Source organism: Pseudochaenichthys georgianus, chromosome 9 (genome assembly GCF_902827115.2).
Source record: "Pseudochaenichthys georgianus chromosome 9, fPseGeo1.2, whole genome shotgun sequence".
NCBI lineage: Eukaryota > Metazoa > Chordata > Actinopteri > Perciformes > Channichthyidae > Pseudochaenichthys > Pseudochaenichthys georgianus.
In genome coordinates this window covers 717,807-735,336 of record NC_047511.1, presented here as the reverse complement: position 1 = coordinate 735,336, position 17,530 = coordinate 717,807, and the positions used below count along the sequence as shown (strand labels likewise).

Sequence of the window (17,530 nt, the reverse complement as noted above, 5' to 3'; positions counted from 1 at the left end):
TTGTAATTACTTATTTAATATGTACACTGACGATAAAACTATAACAGTGACATTTGTAAATGTTACTGCATATTGGAACTGGCAGGGTACATCCAAGATTATTAAACTTCCCATCAAATGTATCAAAATTGAAGGCATCGGCATTAGCAATGTAAATTAAAAATTAGAAAGCCATAAAAAGACAGTTTTAAAATATAGACAGCCTACTACTACCATGGATGTAAAAAGATCACTTTTTTTACTCATGAAGTTCGTGACCATTAACTAGAACTTCCGGTGCAGACCTTCAACATAAAACGTGCCTACGTCTGAACTATGACGTAACTACGTAAAAAGCTGTCGACTCGAAGCTGGCTCACATGTGAGTTTTGTTGATAATTGTCCTGTCGATATTAAGTGTTAAACAAATGTTAACTTAACTTTGCTATCTTTGTGTACCAGTTGAATATCCGCTCACTGTGAGGGTATTTACTTTTGACAGTTAGCGCTGTGTGATACTCCAGCAAGTGAAATAACGTTATAGTCTGCTAGCTAAATACCACAGATTATTCAGTTAGCTCAGATTTAGTTTACTCGAAGTTAGCTTTAAACTATTGCTTACGGTTTTATGTACTACTAGATAGATATATCTGAGTTTACCCGATATACAGTCGAGACGTAACGGGATAACTTTTGTCTTTTAGTTTTTGCACCAGCACAGTAACGTTATGCAAAGCAGGGGGCCATGGCTTGGAAGTCGAGGACCCGCAACCTGCAGGTGTTTGACACCGAGCTGAGCGCCGACACGGTGGAGTGGTGTCCTCTGTCCTCCATGCAACACCTCCTGGCCTGTGGGACCTATCAGCTGCAGAAAGGGGTGAGTGTGACGCAGGGGCAGATCTAGAAAAATATTCATGGAGTGGCAAGAGGGTGGCAGGAGAATTTGAGGGGTGGCATCCCCTGGCAGAAGTATATGCTGATTTAATCGCAGTCATATGGGTTCGTCGTCCATACCATACGCCTGCCCATACCATAACCCCACCACCACCATGGGCCACTCGATTCACAACATTACCCTAACCCAGGGGTCTGCAATCTTTTTGACCAAAAGAGCCATTTCGCTTCTTTTTCCAAAACATTTTTTTGTCTGGAGCCGCAAAACATATTTCATAGTTTTTTATTGTTATATCAGACAAAAACTACAGTTGTTTTGCATTTATTAGGCCATTTATTACATGATATAAAACTGTTAACCTCTAATAAGAAACAAAGAACTCTTATAAGGAGAATTAAAAATACTACACAGGCCTACTTTAAAATAAATTAAACACAGCACTTGGGGAGTCCTCTGCACATTTGAAGGGAAAAAAAATATTATTAAAATGGGCCCACTTTGAAATAAATAAAACATATAGCTGCACCCTAAAAAGAGTTAAAGGTAGGGGAGGTAAGAATGGAGAAACCAGCTTGAGTGCGCTAGAATTTGAAAATACACAACCGGAAAATACACAACCTCTTCCTTCAGACTTTCTTACAGAGTCCCTCCTCCAACACACACGAACGCGCACATGACCAATGAGGGCACGAGATAAGTTTGTGCACAGATGGAAGGCTGACAGGTAGGTAGGCCATCCAGTTACTTTAGCCGGGCTGAGGCAGATGATTGGTCGTGCTTTGTACAGCGCTACGGCTTCCAGAGATTAATTTTTGTATGTATTTATTGTCAAAGCATTTAATATATTCATTGCTATCGGGACGTTAAGAGCATTCCATGGAATATAACAAAAAGTGTTTTCTCAAATAAATTACATACCCCATTGAATTATGACTGAAGATCGTCAGCTGGCTTCCTCCCCCTCGTAAAGGCTGCACCACCGTTGACAACTTCTCTCTACATATCAGACATACCGGTAAACCAGCATCGTTTGCTGTGAAAGCAGACAACTCTGTCCACGCAGAATTAAATCCTGTGTTCCTCCGGTACTTTTATTTTATTTTATCCATAGTTCGATCGAGCCGGGGGTCAGGTTATTCGCCTCCAAGAAAAGGCGCTCGCGCGGGACCGTAGCAGGATGTGACGCATATTTTAGTTGACCTAATTAAAACCGTTTTGTTTTTTATTTATGTGTCACAGTATCACCTCAAAATACAAGATACGAAACATTTTCAACCATGCAACAAAATATAAATAGTCCTACAAATACTTTTATTTTATTTCCTTCTTATTTTTGTCTAAACTCAAGGGAGCCAGAGCAGAGGGTTTAAAGGGCCGCATGCGGCCCGTGGGCCGCGGGTTGCCGACCCCTGCCCTAACCCTAACCCTCACACCAGATACTGCCTGGTTTTCGGACCCCCCCAGACCCCCCAATAAAGCAAAACTGCACGTTTCAGAGTGGCCTTTTATTGTGGCCAGCCTAAGGCACACCTGTGCAATAATCATGCTGTCTAATCAGCATCTTGATATGCCACACCTGTGAGGTGGGATGGATTATCTCGGCAAAGGAGAAGTGCTCACTATCACAGATCTTTTCAGATTTTTGAACAATATTTGAGAGAAATGGTTATATTGTGTATATAAAAAATGTTTTAGATCTTTGAGTTCATCTCATGAAAAATGGGAGCAAAAACAAAAGTGTTGCGTTTATATTTTTGTTCAGTGTATAACCGAGTCCAAGAGTGTCAGTTTTCTTAAGAACTTGCGGTAAAAATATTTGTATCACTCGTCAAATATAGCAGGAAAAAAATGAAGAGCAGCTGAGTTGAAAAAACAAACTCGAGAGGCGGCTGAGTGACTGCAGTGCAGAACCGCTGTATAGTTTAAATCTCCTAACAATGTTGTCCATTTTAAACACAGGCTTATTATATTTACAGCCTTAATAAGATTCTTTTTCTGGGCTCAATATGTGTCTTGGCTGTTTTCATTGTGATCGCTAAATTCCCCTTGTTTATAATAATCACCGGTCCTTCAGCAGGATACTGTCGTGATTCAAAGTGGGATTTTAGCAAACGAGTGCTTTTGTTTTGAAATCACTTCCGTGAGTTTCGCCCCGCCCCTCGCTCCAAAGACCATTTGACCATTTAGTAAAGTGAAAAGCAAAAAGCAAAAACGCCTTGCAGACGCTCTTCCGTTTACTTGTTTAATAAAGAAAAACAAATGGACCGTAGATACACGGATTCTGACCTCATCTGCGCTCTTATTTTGTAAAGTAACTTCCGGTAGCAGAATATGAAAAAAACTGTAGTTTTTTTGTTTCTGTTTTCTATTGATTTTATTTTTTGTTTTGAGAAGTAGAAAATGAAAATCATCCTGTTTTTTTAAGTTTAGTAAATCCCTTTTTGACCATGATAAAGAAAAACGCCTTGTATTTCAATTTTGGTTTTTCAATTTTAAAACGAAAATTAAATATCCAGTCGTTTTTTGTTTTTGAATATCCATTTGTGAAAAGAAAATCCAATGACCAAAACATACACTGACCCATAGGCCTATGCAGGGAAGTCGCCGATGTGTCGCACTTACCATTCATATCACATCATCAATCATATAATATCATAATATATCATATATTTCCTTATCTGAGTCAGCTTCTTGAGCCGTATCTGGCCGTGCAACACTCAGTGTCACATACTGTATGCAGAAGCATTATTTTAAGCAACACATTAAGTTGACGAAACACTCGAGTCAAATGTAATTAAAGTCAGATCCACTCGTGTCTTCATAAATCTGTTAATGTAGCCTACGCATTCAAACACTCTGTAGTTTATTTTTAACCAGCTGTTCTGTATTCACCTTGCAGGTGAAACTATGTGGCTTGTATCCTGGATTATGTGTTCTAGTCATCATGGATGTTTAAAGTTCAACTTCTTCATATTTGTCTAATATTATAGTTTACTTTTCATTAATGAAGTATGACTCTGCGCTGTCAGTACGCTTGTCCATGTTTGTGATTGGTCAAATATAGCTAACCCCGCCCCTTTCACGTGGACGCACTCTCAGCTGGAGAGAGAAACCCTGGCTTGATTTACCGAGTTGATAACCAGCGTCGTAGGACCGCTTAGCGAGATCTCGTTTGTTAGGGTTAGTTAAGATAACTCAAACATATCCAGGGTCTGTTGAACTGGCTTCGTAGTACAGGGCACAGGTGGCTGCATAGCAGCGCTAATGTCAAATACACAAACATTATACATTATATTTTTATTTTACCAGGATGCAGTTACACAAATATTTGGGAAGGCTTAGCCTTCCCGAGCCTACAGTACCCGCCGCCCCTGTGTACATAAACACAAGCAGTTAATATATAATTACATATGTGGAGTGGTGGTCTCAGGTTAATAAAAGAGAAACTTTATCATTAATGAAACTAATCTGACCTGTTTTCACTTTATTCCTGTCATATATTCCCTGTCTGTAAAAAAAGGCACGACATCAAACCTTTTTTGGAGGAGTTATTGTACACAGAAACATTGCTTCTGCACATATCTGCTTATTTTGCACCTGATTCTGATTGTTTCATTTGAATTCCAACGAATCAAAAAATAAATAAATATTATTGTAATTAAATGTATTGCACATACTTAGTTATTACATGATTAATTGGGATATAATGAATTGCAGCAGTACATATTGGAGCTACAGCCACTCCTCTTGTTGCTGTCTGACTGATGATCTCACTTCCACATCCTTCCTGCAGGCTGGGGAGGAGGATGCTGCACCGAGCCGGACCGGTCGTTTGTACCTTTTTGAATTTCGGCGAGAGATATCGATGAGTCCCCCTCTCACTGAGCTACAGCGCATGGACACAGCAGCTGTTTTAGATTTGAAATGGTAAAAGAACACAGTTTTGACGATTGTGGCTATTGACCTCGTCGTCTGCTTCCTTCCTGTTCATTTGGTAGCTATTGTTCTCAGGTGCCATGTGCCGGTGTCAGGGGAGGCGGTGCTGGGACTGGCAGCTGCCAACGGAGAGCTGCAGCTGTACACACTGTCACACAGTCAGGTGAGAAATGTGGCATCGGTAGAATCACAACCAGTTTTTGACACATGATCGCTGAATACATTGGCCTTTGAGATTAAAACTGATGAAAAGCAGTTGTTCTCCAACAATAAGAAGTCCATATGAGCCCTTTTCTCATACATGCTGAACATAACTGTGAATGAACTCACTTATAAATGTTGCTTCATGTGTCTGTTAGCAAAAACTGTATACGATGCGCAAAATCAGACGGCTTGAGTTTGTATACCAAATAGCAACTTCATTGCTGTCCGTACCGTAAATACAAACAGTCTCGTCTTGCATTGCCTTTAGGAAATAGCCAAAGAACAAAATAGATGGATCAGGGGAACGTAACGGGTTATGTGCTGCATTGGAGACATGGATCTTTCAAAAGGGCCAACAAAAAGTATGAGAACATCACAACCACATGTGCCTCTGATGTTCAGCAGGGCCGGGTTGAACTGTTGGATGTTAAAGCAGAGTTTTCTCTACTGGACAGAACACCAGGATCCCTTCCCAATAGATGGACAGTATATTGTGTTGTTGTGGTCCTCTGCACTCACTGATGTGTGTTTCTAGTAGGAGGGGGGCCGCAGCCTGCACCCTCTGTGCAGCTTGGAGGTGGGGGCCGAACGGCTGGCTCTGTCTTTAGACTGGTCGACTGGACGAATGGACAGGTAACAAACTATCTGCATCTGTTTTTCTCCATCAAAGTTCACATCACATTTTCTATGTATCTATTATAACGTGTTACTGTTACATGCAGTATGTCTGCAGCTGGGACATAATACTTTGTCCTAACACGGCTCCTTACACTTTGTCCCTCTTAATCATATCTGCCCTGTTCAAAAGATTTTGGGACAGAATAGCAAGAAAAACATGTTTGTTGCATACTGTTACAAACTCAGGGTATAGGACCCAATTGCCCGACCCAGGAGACAGAGGTAAAGTATTTGCAATATACTTTATTTTCAATAGACGAACAAAAATAATCACTATCAAATCTCTGGATGAGATCACAAAAAGAGAACAAAAGAAAATGGCTCACGTAGTGAGGAACAACATATCTTGACAACAAGGAGAGCATAGATCTGACCTAGGCATGAGACAAGACGAACTGACGAGGAACACTGGGAGACTGGGGAATTTAAACACACGACAACAAGACACAGGTGGAGACAATCAGGGGCGGGGCTGGTGCTGATGAGCACGGGAGACACACAAAAGGTAGACAATCAGGGAGCCTGGGTTGCGTTCCAATAGTCCCTTTATCTTAGGAACCTTCCTGACGGAGTGAAATGACCCGGAAGTCCCTCAGTGGCAGCCATGATAAGAGCCGTTCCAATTCTCCAAATGAAAGGAAAGGAGGTTTCAAACTTCCTTTATAACCTCCTTTAGCTTAGGATCCACTGGACCTCCCTTACCAAAAGGAGAGGAGAAAATGCTGCCCCACAATGCATTGCAGCCGCAGCATTTGCCGTCACTCAACAGTCGGCCGTTCACGGAAACAACCGATTATGACGGAGAAATGATATCATGAAAGTTACGGTGCTTATTAAGCATTTTAAAACGTAGGTGGTAAGTTGCCAAAGTGCTTTGTTCTGAACGTTCATCAGTATTATAATCAAAAAGAGAAATATGAACGTTAGATTTTACTGAAATGATCAAATAGTCAACATTTCAGTCTTTACTGAGCTGTGTGGAGTTTGTTCAACTTTTAAAAGATGTTTGAATGGTGATATACACCGTGATAGATGTTAAGGACTAACGTTTATAATAAATACATTTGTATTGATTTTAAGATCTTTAGTTCATACAATCATACGTATTGGGATCATTTGTATTAATGTGGACCGGAGGGAGAGGGAGACGAGCAGAAGTTTCACTTTCCTTTTTTATTTCAATTCCAACTTTGGTCATGAAGAATATGTTTCTCTGTTGTCCACGTTCATAAAGCAAAGCAGCAGCATCAGAGCACGGTGCAGAGTCTCTAGATGAGTTCACAGCAGTCCCTCGTTCTTATTGAACATCCATGTTGTAGTCCGCTGTATAGAAAACTGTGGTTTCCATGGTTTCCCCACAGCAGCAGACGCACACAATGACGTCCGCTGGCGCATCATAAACACGTCGGATAGTGAAAGTGCAGTCGATTCTCTAAAGTACCGCAGTCTCTTCTCCTAAGTCCTTTTGAATTCTCCTATCCACTATCCCTTAACCCCGTGACGTTTCACTCAGAGGTCAAGGAATAGGAGATAGGGTTAGAATTTAGGAGCTGATTTTTGGATTATCGGAACGCAACCCTGGAATGACAGGGTAAACGGTGAGTGACAAAACAAAACAGGAAGTGGAAGACAATCCAACCAACATAAAACGTGACTATCTCCACATTTCTGTCGGTGCACAACACACACTGCAAAACATGACCTGATGCATTAACACAGGGGTCACCAACCTTCTTGAGACTACATATAAGAACATTATTTTTACTTATCACTGTTTCAGCACAATCATTATAAATAATAATTATGTATTATTATTATTACTATTAAAAGTATTAATATTATTTGTATCATTTATTATTATTATTATTATTATATAGCTACAGTCTAAGGAGCAGATGAGATTATTTCCCCGCTGCAGTGACAGCGGAGGTGAATAAAAACTGCTGAGATTTTGCCTAAACAGTTAAATATGAACGACGTAATGTGTTTGCCTCGAACAGACTTGTTCATGTTGTTCTGACGGCATGTCTTCACTCCTTAATAAATCACTAACTGTGTGTGTGAGCAGCAGTGACGTGCGGGTGGTGTGCAGTGACTCGGCGGGCTGCGTCAGCGTGCTTTCTCTGGCTGAAGGCGCTCTGGTCTCACTCTCCCAGTGGAAGGCTCATGACTTCGAGGCCTGGATCTCTGCCTTCTCCTACTGGGACACACAGCTGGTGTACTCTGGTAACACTCTTTAAATCATAAACAGTTCCTTTTTAACCAGGGCTGTCTCTACGCACATATTATGTTGCATGCATGTTTGTATATCCTTGCATAGTTTAGCTTCGGTAACATCCTTAATTAATTAATGAATTAATAATGTTACACGTTCAATATTACATCTCCATCAACAGACGTTAGTGTCAGTGCAGCACGGCGCCCTGTGTCCAGGCAGAGCTCAGAGAGCGGTCTCTGTTAGCATGTGCTTCCAGAGACATGTTTGTGATTAGGAAAGCTGGGTGTCGAGTGTTGGCTCAGGAATAAGGAGAAAAAAGGTTCTTTTTAATCTCCATTTTAAACTCAGGTCAAAACTTTAAGAATAAGCATTCAACAATAGTGCGAAATACCATTCTATTTATTTAATTTTCAATGTAGATCAAAGGTTGAGAATGATGCTAATCTTTTGAGAGGGAAACACTTCTAGCATGGTGCATGTCCGTATGATTTGACGTCATGCTCTGCGTCTGGACCTCCCCGGTGTGCCCAACCCTCTCTGTTGCAGTGGGGTACTGTATGTACTGGTCCCAGTCCAAAGCAGCTGGGATGGTTCTTATTTTCAGAATAATCTGTACTTTGAATACATATTTCTGAATTCTTGATTTATTTACAAAACATTATATAGATCCCAACTATTACTGATGTCAAGAGGTTGATTTGAAAATTACCAAAATCTGATAATCATACATAAGTTGATCATGTTTTTACATAAACACAGGACATACTGTACCATTTTTATAACTCCCTTCATTCACCAAGCAGGCACTTTGCAGCCAACACCATTGAAGTGCTCTCCGTAAAACAACCGTTTGATTTATGTTCAGCATTTCTCTTTTGCAGCTTCCTGTTCCTTACCAGCTAACACAAACTGCAGGCTGATATCACAAACATTGCACAGTATGATTATATTATTAATCTATTGTTACTGGATGTGTGAATGCCTAAGCATCCTTTGTGGTGCAGAGGAGGGACTCATTCTAATGATAATGTCTGTTTCCTGTGTGTGTGCGTCCTCTCCCTGTCTGTCTGTCTGTGTGTGTGCGTCCTCTCTCTGTGTGCCTGTGTGTGTGCGTCCTCTCTCTGTGTGCCTGTGTGTGTGCGTCCTCTCTCTGTGTGCCTGTGTGTGTGCGTCCTCTCTCTGTCTGTCTGTGTGTGTGCGTCCTCTCTCTGTCTGTCTGTGTGTGTGCGTCCTCTCTCTGTGTGCCTGTGTGTGTGCGTCCTCTCTCTGTGTGCCTGTGTGTGTGCGTCCTCTCCCTGTGTGCCTGTGTGTGTGGGTCCTCTCCCTTTGTGCCTGTGTGTGTGCGTCCTCTCCCTGTGTGTGTGCGTCCTCTCTCTGTGTGCCTGTGTGTGCGTCCTCTCTCTGTGTGCCTGTGTGAGCAACAGGCGGTGATGATTGCAAACTGAGAGGCTGGGATCTCAGGGCCGGTCCGGCCTGCCCCACCTTCACCAGTAAAAGGTGAGTCCTGAAGTTGCTGTCATCCATCTTATTAATGAGGCCAGCTACATAACACTCTCCACTTTGTTCTCTTGAAGGCACTCAATGGGTGTGTGCAGTATTCACAGCAGCCCGCACAGAGAACATATCCTAGCAACAGGCAGGTAAACATCCCAATGAACTATCTGTGGTAACTTGTTGTCATCTGACAATGACCTTTTCCACTGTCTGTTTACTACCACTGCTTCCTGTCTTTGGTCTCACTATTTCTGTGACATAATGTGAGCATGGTTCCCACTGGTCAGTGAAATCCCTAAAATGTGTCAACTTGAGGGTAAAATCCAGGCCTTCAAAGATCTACAAGTCATTTAAATTGATTGAATTTATATCCATTCGCTTGCACTATATATTTGATCAGTGTCTCAAACTATGCCGTGTTAGGTTGTTGAATTTGAGGGAACTATGCCTCGAAAGTCCTTGAATGTGTGTGAACTCTGTGAAAGTCTGTGTCCTGGTTCCCTGGTTCTGCAGCTACGATGAGCAGGTTCTGCTGTGGGACAGCAGGAACATGCGTCAGCCTCTCAGTGAGACTCCGCTAGGGGGGGGTGTGTGGAGGCTGAAGTGGCATCCGACCCACGAGCAGCTGCTGCTGGCCGCCTGCATGCACAACGACTTCCACATCCTCCACTGCCAGCAGGCCCTCGGTGAGTGTGCAGCAGGAAGTACCTGCTCTGGGTGGTTTCTATGAACTTTGTTAATTAACCTAGGTTTGGAATCCTGATTCTTAAAGTGTTGTAGTGACTCGAGCACAAACAATAAGTCAATCGAGAAAAAACGTACAGTAATTTCAGTGATTTGTTTAGCAAAAATGAATGAGGAAAAAAACGGTTAGATTCAAGAGTTATATCTTTACTATTTGCTGTGGTTTTATACTCACAATGATAAATCAGTTATATTTAGAAAATTATGGTTATATAAATTCTTTAAAGGTCCCCTATTATACTGTTTTTAATCAATATATTATAGGTCAAAACATGTTTCTGAAGTGTTTGGCTCCAAATACCAAACAGATCCTGCATTGCAGCATTACCCATAATCCCCTCTGTTTCAGCCCTGTTTCAAAAGGGCTGATTCTCTGTCTGTTACTTTAGATGAAAATAAGGAGCCACTCCCCACGCCCCTCTGAGAGACATTTGGTTAAAAAGAACACAATCGGCGCTTTCACACCGGAGTACTTTTCCCCCCGAACTCGGCCGATAGGGGGGAGATTTGGTTCACACCAAAAAGGATCTGGAACTAGTCCCTAGTTCGCGCAAACCTTTTCACCCCAGATCGTCCCTGCTAGAGAGGTAGTACTTTCCTGAGGAGGAAAAGGTTTGTGGGTGTGTCGGCCACACTAACATCACTGGGCGAATTGCAAACCACGCCCCGTAAAACTCCGAAAAGTATTGTGAAGCCGCCATTGCATTTCCTCGCATTAGATGTGTCAGCGCTTCTGGCGATTTACTCGGAAGATGCGACCCAGCAGCTTCGACTGAAGCCAGTCCCCAACTCCAAAGTTCACGAGCGTTGTTCGGTAAAGACACGCGCACAGCTCTTATGAGGTATCTGAACAGCGTGTACATTGACAATAAAGCAGATATTTTGTACAGTGCTTTTGGTTCTCTCTTTTATTTAGCAGAGTCAAGACAGGCAAAATTGCAATAGTAACAATAACGGCATCACGCTGTCCCAGGTGTGTCGTATGTATCGTAAATAGGCTCAGCAGCAGACACACCTTAGTGCAAAGATAAATAGCAGATAAACCACTACAAAGTAAGCCTGCCAGTAAACCCAAAGCCGAAGAAGAAGTGACTTCAGCGGCTTCATTTGCCTACTCCTCCCTCAGGGACTTATTCCGGTGAGAACGCCATCTACTAGGAACGTTTGAGGGATTAAAGAGTTCGGGGGGGACAAGTACCGGCTAAGTACTTGGTGTGAAAGCGCTTCACACCGGAGTACTTTTCCCCCCGAACTAGGCCGATAGGGTGAGGGGAGATTTGGTTTCACAACAAAAAGGATCTGGGCCTAGTCCCTAGTTTGCGCTAATCAGAGTTTCCGTTAGCCGGTGATTACCGGACTACGACCGGTCAAATATGCTGAAAACCGGCAAATCTAAATCTCTCCGGTCAAAATGATTTCCCCTTAGCGCAATACTGCATCAGTTGCACCACTTATGTGACAGACAAGAAGAGTGTGTGACAGACAAGAAGAGTGTGTGACAGACAAGAAGAGTGTGTGACAGACAAGAAGAGTGTGTGACAGACAAGAAGAGTGTGTGACAGACAAGAAGAGTGTGTGACAGACAAGAAGAGTGTGTGACAGACAAGAAGAGTGTGTGACAGACAAGAAGAGTGTGTGACAGACAAGAAGAGGGTGTGACAGACAAGAAGAGTGTGTGACAGACAAGAAGAGGGTGTGACAGACAAGAAGAGTGTGTGACAGACAAGAAGAGGGTGTGACAGACAAGAAGAGGATGTGACAGACAAGAAGAGGGTGTGACAGACAAGAAGAGGATGTGACAGACAAGAAGAGGGTGTGACAGACAAGAAGAGTGTGTGACAGACAAGAAGAGTGTGTGACAGACAAGAAGAGTGTGTGACAGACAAGAAGAGGGTGTGACAGACAAGAAGAGTGTGTGACAGACAAGAAGAGGATGTGACAGACAAGAAGAGGATGTGACAGACAAGAAGAGGGTGTGACAGACAAGAAGAGGATGTGACAGACAGAAGAGTGTGTGACAGACAAGAAGAGTGTGTGACAGACAGAAGAGGATGTGACAGACAGAAGAGGATGTGACAGACAGAAGAGGATGTGACAGACAGAAGAGTGTGTGACAGACAAGAAGAGTGTGTGACAGACAAGAAGAGGATGCGATATTCAAGAATAGTCAATTATAATGTCTAACCTTTAAAGGAGGTGAAGGTAAGTTTGAGAAAGCGGCTGGAGATACACTTGTTGTTATATTCCATGGAGTGCTCTTAACGTCAGATAGCGATGAGTATCTGAAGTGCTGTGGAAGCCGTGGTTCTGTAACAAGCACGACCAATCATCTGAGCCGGCTAAAGTAGCTGGACGGCCTGCCTGCCTGTCAGCCTTCCATCGGGGCACACACTGATCTCTGCCCTCATTGCTGCTGACGAGTGGACACGCAGCTCCATGACCACACGCAGCTCCATGACCGCACGCAGCTCCAGCTCCATGACCACACGCAGCTCCATGACCGCACGCAGCTCCATGACCGCACGCAGCTCCATGACCGCACGCAGCTCCATGACCACACGCAGCTCCATGACCGCACGCAGCTCCATGACCGCACGCAGCTCCATGACCGCACGCAGCTCCATGACCGCACGCAGCTCCATGACCACACGCAGCTCTATGATCACACGCAGCTCCATGACCGCACGCAGCTCTATGACCGCACGCAGCTCCATGACCACACGCAGCTCCATGACCGCACGCAGCTCCATGACCGCACGCAGCTCCATGACCGCACGCAGCTCCATGACCACACGCAGCTCTATGATCACACGCAGCTCCATGACCGCACGCAGCTCTATGATCACACGCAGCTCCATGACCGCACGCAGCTCCATGACCACACGCAGCTCCATGACCACACGCAGCTCTATGATCACACGCAGCTCCATGACCGCACGCAGCTCCATGACCGCACGCAGCTCCATGACCACACGCAGCTCCATGACCACACGCAGCTCCATGACCGCACGCAGCTCCATGACCGCACGCAGCTCCATGACCGCACGCAGCTCCATGACCACACGCAGCTCCATGACCGCACGCAGCTCCATGACCACACGCAGCTCCATGACCGCACGCAGCTCCATGACCGCACGCAGCTCCATGACCACACGCAGCTCCATGACCACACGCAGCTCCATGACCACACGCAGCTCCATGACCACACGCAGCTCTATGATCACACGCAGCTCCATGACCGCACGCAGCTCCATGATCACACGCAGCTCCATGACCACAGGCAGCGCTGAGCGGAGCAGAACACACTTCAGGTTAGAATAGCACACGTAGCGATTTTAATTAGGCTAGCTCTCAAACTACCTAAACTAGTTATAGATATGTTTAGTTTGGCTGTCGGGTCCCTCATCACTGATCCGCGAGCTGCATGATACTGACGGGCGTCAGGAGAGGGAGAGAGCGCTCCGTTTATTCCCGTGTTATTATAAGTTACTGTACACTTTTGAATAATGTAGTCGAATGTTGAAAGATTAGTTTAATATCATTTTTTTATTTAGCAAGGAAAATCTGAAACGCTCACGTTTGCCTGTGCTCGCTCAAGTTGGCACAGCGTTACAAATGTGCCACAAACCCAACCAATGGATGTATAATAAGACCGTCAGCAGCCTGATGGCAACCTAAAACCCCTCTCTTTCCATGTCTCAGATCGAAGACGAAAACAGCCAATCAGAACCCGGTTCGCTGAAGTCCGGCACCGCCCTTTATTTTAACAATAGGCTTTGGTAGGGGGAGTGGTCTACACGTGATTGGCTCTAGTGATTCAGGTAGTGAGGAGACTTGGGATTTTTAACAAGCGGCGATCAATCCCTTTCATGCGGTTCATGTGTCAAATGATGCACCAAATGCCCCTTTTTATGTGAGTGCGCGCTCAGCCTGAAGAGGAAAGCCCAAGTTCACAAAGAGAGTTGATAACCAGCTTTGTAGAACCCGTTATCTCTCATCAGGAGTTTTAGTTTTGTTGAGCCAGCTAAGTCAAAGAAACCCTTAATCTGTTGAATTTGCTTCCTAGTATACCCCCTGAATCTTAATTACAGAATGAACGGAGATCCATTAGGTGGTATTATACACTGGGGAACTGTCAGTGGACCTGAGACATTATATACAAAGTTATGTATTGTGGTTGAAATGGAGCCTTTCAGAACACCTAATAGTGAGCAGTTTATGTACAGTAGGGCTATACCAAAAAGTGTTGAGCTTAATTGAAGACATTTGATTCAACTTAAGGGAGAACGGATCCTGAATAGAAGCTTTAAATGTAAAAAAATAAAATTGTCAGCACAGCCCTGAATTCTTCCTATCAAACCATCAGTGTGTTCATGTCATTCTCCAGAGGCCAGTGGAGGAGCATGTCCTGTGGTAGCCTCCTACATACTCCACAACTCTCTGGCGTACGGAGCCGACTGGTCCCACCTGTCCCTGGAGGAAGCGGCCCCATGCTCCAATGTCGCTGCAGAACCCAAGGAAAGCCTCACAGAGAGCGGAGGGCACTTGAGGATTCAGTATGAATCTCCCACAGCCAGCTTTGATACTTCGTTGGAGGATGATGCAGGACGATACATCCCAGAGAGCATTGCAGCGCCCGCTGTCCTGCCTGCTGCAGCCCCTGTCTTCAGCTCTAAAGAGGACGCCCCTTCACTGTCCTGTTTGCTGGCCAGCTGCTCTTTCTATGACCACATGCTCCATGTGTGGCGCTGGGACTGGACTCCAGAGGAGGCTCAACAGGAACCAGAGCAATGCTGACCCGGCTGGAGCTCTGGGTGCATTGACACTAAAGAAATATCTTCTACTTATGTACCTAAGTAATGCAGGATGCACAGCCCCACTACATCACACAAATTAACATATCAAGGATAAGTAAACCCTGTATTCAAGACACTTGATTGTTATAATAAAACTTTGATGTAAACAAATTGCTTATAATCCCTATAAATGCGGCTATTCATTATGTAAAAGAAATGTTAGCAAAAACACCCTGAAGACTAGCATGAAAAGTAATGCGAGGCATCTGCTGCTTCCCAGAAATCTGAGCTGGTGATTTTCAAAACTATGACCAGGGGCCTCATTTATAAAGGGATATACGCTCAAAAGATGGTGTACGGCAGTTTCTACGCAATGTTTGCGATTTATAAAATACTAACTTGACGGGAAAATGTGCGGTCCTCCACGCAAACTCTAACCCATGCGTACGCACTAAGCACAAAAACGGGAGAGACGAGAAACTGCGACCCCGTTGGCAGAAGGAAGAATGGAGAGAAATATGAGGAAATAATACCATAAATAACATGGGCGTAGGAAGCATCCTCAATGTGGGTGAGACAATTCATGTTACGTGTTCAGCACTATATGCGTTTGTCTTTACCCATGGATGCACAATAAGAACGGACCAATATCGCCTTTACTGCCAGCCCACGGAGCTGTAATAATGGATATATTGCACATGTTTGCTGTAATTCATCATTTGTCAAATATTATACTACATGGGCTGTATGATTAAATCTTGTACCGTAAATGTTGTATTAAATAAAGTTAGTATTACCGACATTAGATTAACGTCCCTGTAGCTTATTATTGCACTAAGAAGCTTATTTCACTGTGTATCTATATATATATATATATATATTAATGCTGTCAAAAATTTTTTAAATTAATTGCGTTAAAATATTTAACGCATGTGCAGAATGGCCCGCCCTGTCTTTCACACACACATACGGGTTTTGGGCCGAGGGCGACACCGTACTTCCGGTATGCGCCATTTCACGCGAGGTGCAAGCAGAATATCATAGTCTATTGCCTTAATCAATATAGTCAACTCTAAAATACCACATATATGCAATGGCATGATAATATTATTGTGACAAGTGGGGTATTCACCTGGTGTTTCCAGAAGATAGACGTAGATGCTGCCAAAATCGACCGAAGGCCACTTTCGAGAGTCGTTTTTCCATACATCTGCAGGCAGTAAGGGCAATCGGACAACCCACACAGCTCTAGTTTACGCTGGTAACGACCTAGAGCACACCCCTCAAGTCCAGAGATGTAATCCGAAGACATGCAGCGATTTCTTCGGTCGTTAATTCAGAAAAAAAAACAAGTGCGCTCTGCTCTGCTCTGTTAGCTAGCTGTTTATATTAGCACCTCCAGGAAAATGGCGTATTTATATATAGATATGGCGCGCGTTGCATTGTGTGACGTCACTGTGTGTGAAAGAATACATCCCACCAGTGGCAGCGCCAGGGTGGCTGGGGTAGGCTACACCCATACCAAGAAATGGCTTCGCCCCACCATGAAAAATGATGTTAAAGTAAGCAACATAAAGTCTGCCAATTTACTCCGCGCGCGGAGTAAATTGCACAGACAGCAGTTAGTAAGATTGATTTCAGTAGCCACTTGTCTGGAAATACCAAAGACCAGAAACGGTTTTGAAAACTTTTGTCACGTAGTGATCGTCTTCTCAATAGAACATCTTTGATAATGTCTTCTGGCCAATCAGAATCAAGATAATGGCGTGGTGTTGTTGCAGGAAGTCCCGACGGAGAATACTTTTGCTGTAGTACAGGGGGGCACATAAATTATATATATACTTGTCACAAAGTGCATTTGCGTACCGACGTAGGACTACTTGTGAAGCTTTTCCAAAAGGCGGTTAGATCACCGGACGACAGAGTCGGTCTCCTGTGCACAGACAGGGCTGCTGTTAACGTCGGTCTGTACAACGGAATTGTGCCAAAATTACGCCAACCGGCTGCGGAGGGAGACTCTTTCTCTCCCCCCCCCCTCACTGGAGAACTGCGCTAAAACAGCTGATCACAACGGTCACGCTCTGTGGTCACGAAGTACTCCACTAGCCCCCCCCCCCCCCCCCCTGTCAACTTTCCTGAAGTACTCCCCCGTTGATAGAAATCAACACGTAATGAATTAAGACCCCACGGTTTGATGATTGATAGGTGTGTGGGCTGTCTTTCATTTTGACACGCAGAAAAATGTTATAATAAACATAGATACTGTATGTTGAATGGATATATCCGCCTTCTTTAATTTATCTTTCTATTCCCAACAATATACATAAATAAATGGCATATTTTGGACATAGTTCGAATGGTGATTAATCATGATTAATTAATTTTTAAGCTGTGATTAATCTGATATTAAAAATTGTAATCGTTTGACAGCCCTAATATATATATACAGTGCAATAATTCTTTCATGCTAAATGAAGCTCTGTTGCTTGGATATCACTAGATCCTGTTACAGCGTAATATAAGTACATAACGATTGATGTGTACATTAGCATAATTACTAGCTAGCGGCTAGCTGCCAACTGTCGC

At 43.7% G+C, this 17,530-nt stretch overlaps 1 protein-coding gene across 1 annotated transcript; it reads left to right on the top strand.

Moving 5' to 3' along the window:
• Nucleotides 1–253: 253 nt before the first annotated feature.
• dph7 (diphthamide biosynthesis 7) lies at nt 254–15,739 on the top strand. The gene is made up of 10 exons (XM_034091187.2): nt 254–361; nt 684–856; nt 4,668–4,801; nt 4,886–4,973; nt 5,553–5,647; nt 7,761–7,918; nt 9,335–9,407; nt 9,485–9,550; nt 9,918–10,090; nt 14,536–15,739. The coding sequence occupies exons 2-10, from the start codon at nt 725–727 to the stop codon at nt 14,943–14,945; spliced, it is 1,329 nt and encodes a 442-aa protein (XP_033947078.1). The 5' UTR covers nt 254–361; nt 684–724; the 3' UTR covers nt 14,946–15,739.
• Nucleotides 15,740–17,530: the final 1,791 nt, after the last annotated feature.

What these genes read in the sequence shown, in the direction of transcription:
- dph7 (XM_034091187.2), top strand. Translation starts at nt 725, where the DNA reads ATGGCTTGGAAGTCGAGGACCCGCAACCTGCAGGTGTTTGACACCGAG. An exon ending in ACACACTGTCACACAGTCAG is followed by an intron (nt 4,974 to 5,552) that starts GTGAGAAATGTG and finishes TGTTTCTAGTAG; the next exon opens with GAGGGGGGCCGCAGCCTGCA. An exon ending in CACACAGCTGGTGTACTCTG is followed by an intron (nt 7,919 to 9,334) that starts GTAACACTCTTT and finishes TGTGAGCAACAG; the next exon opens with GCGGTGATGATTGCAAACTG.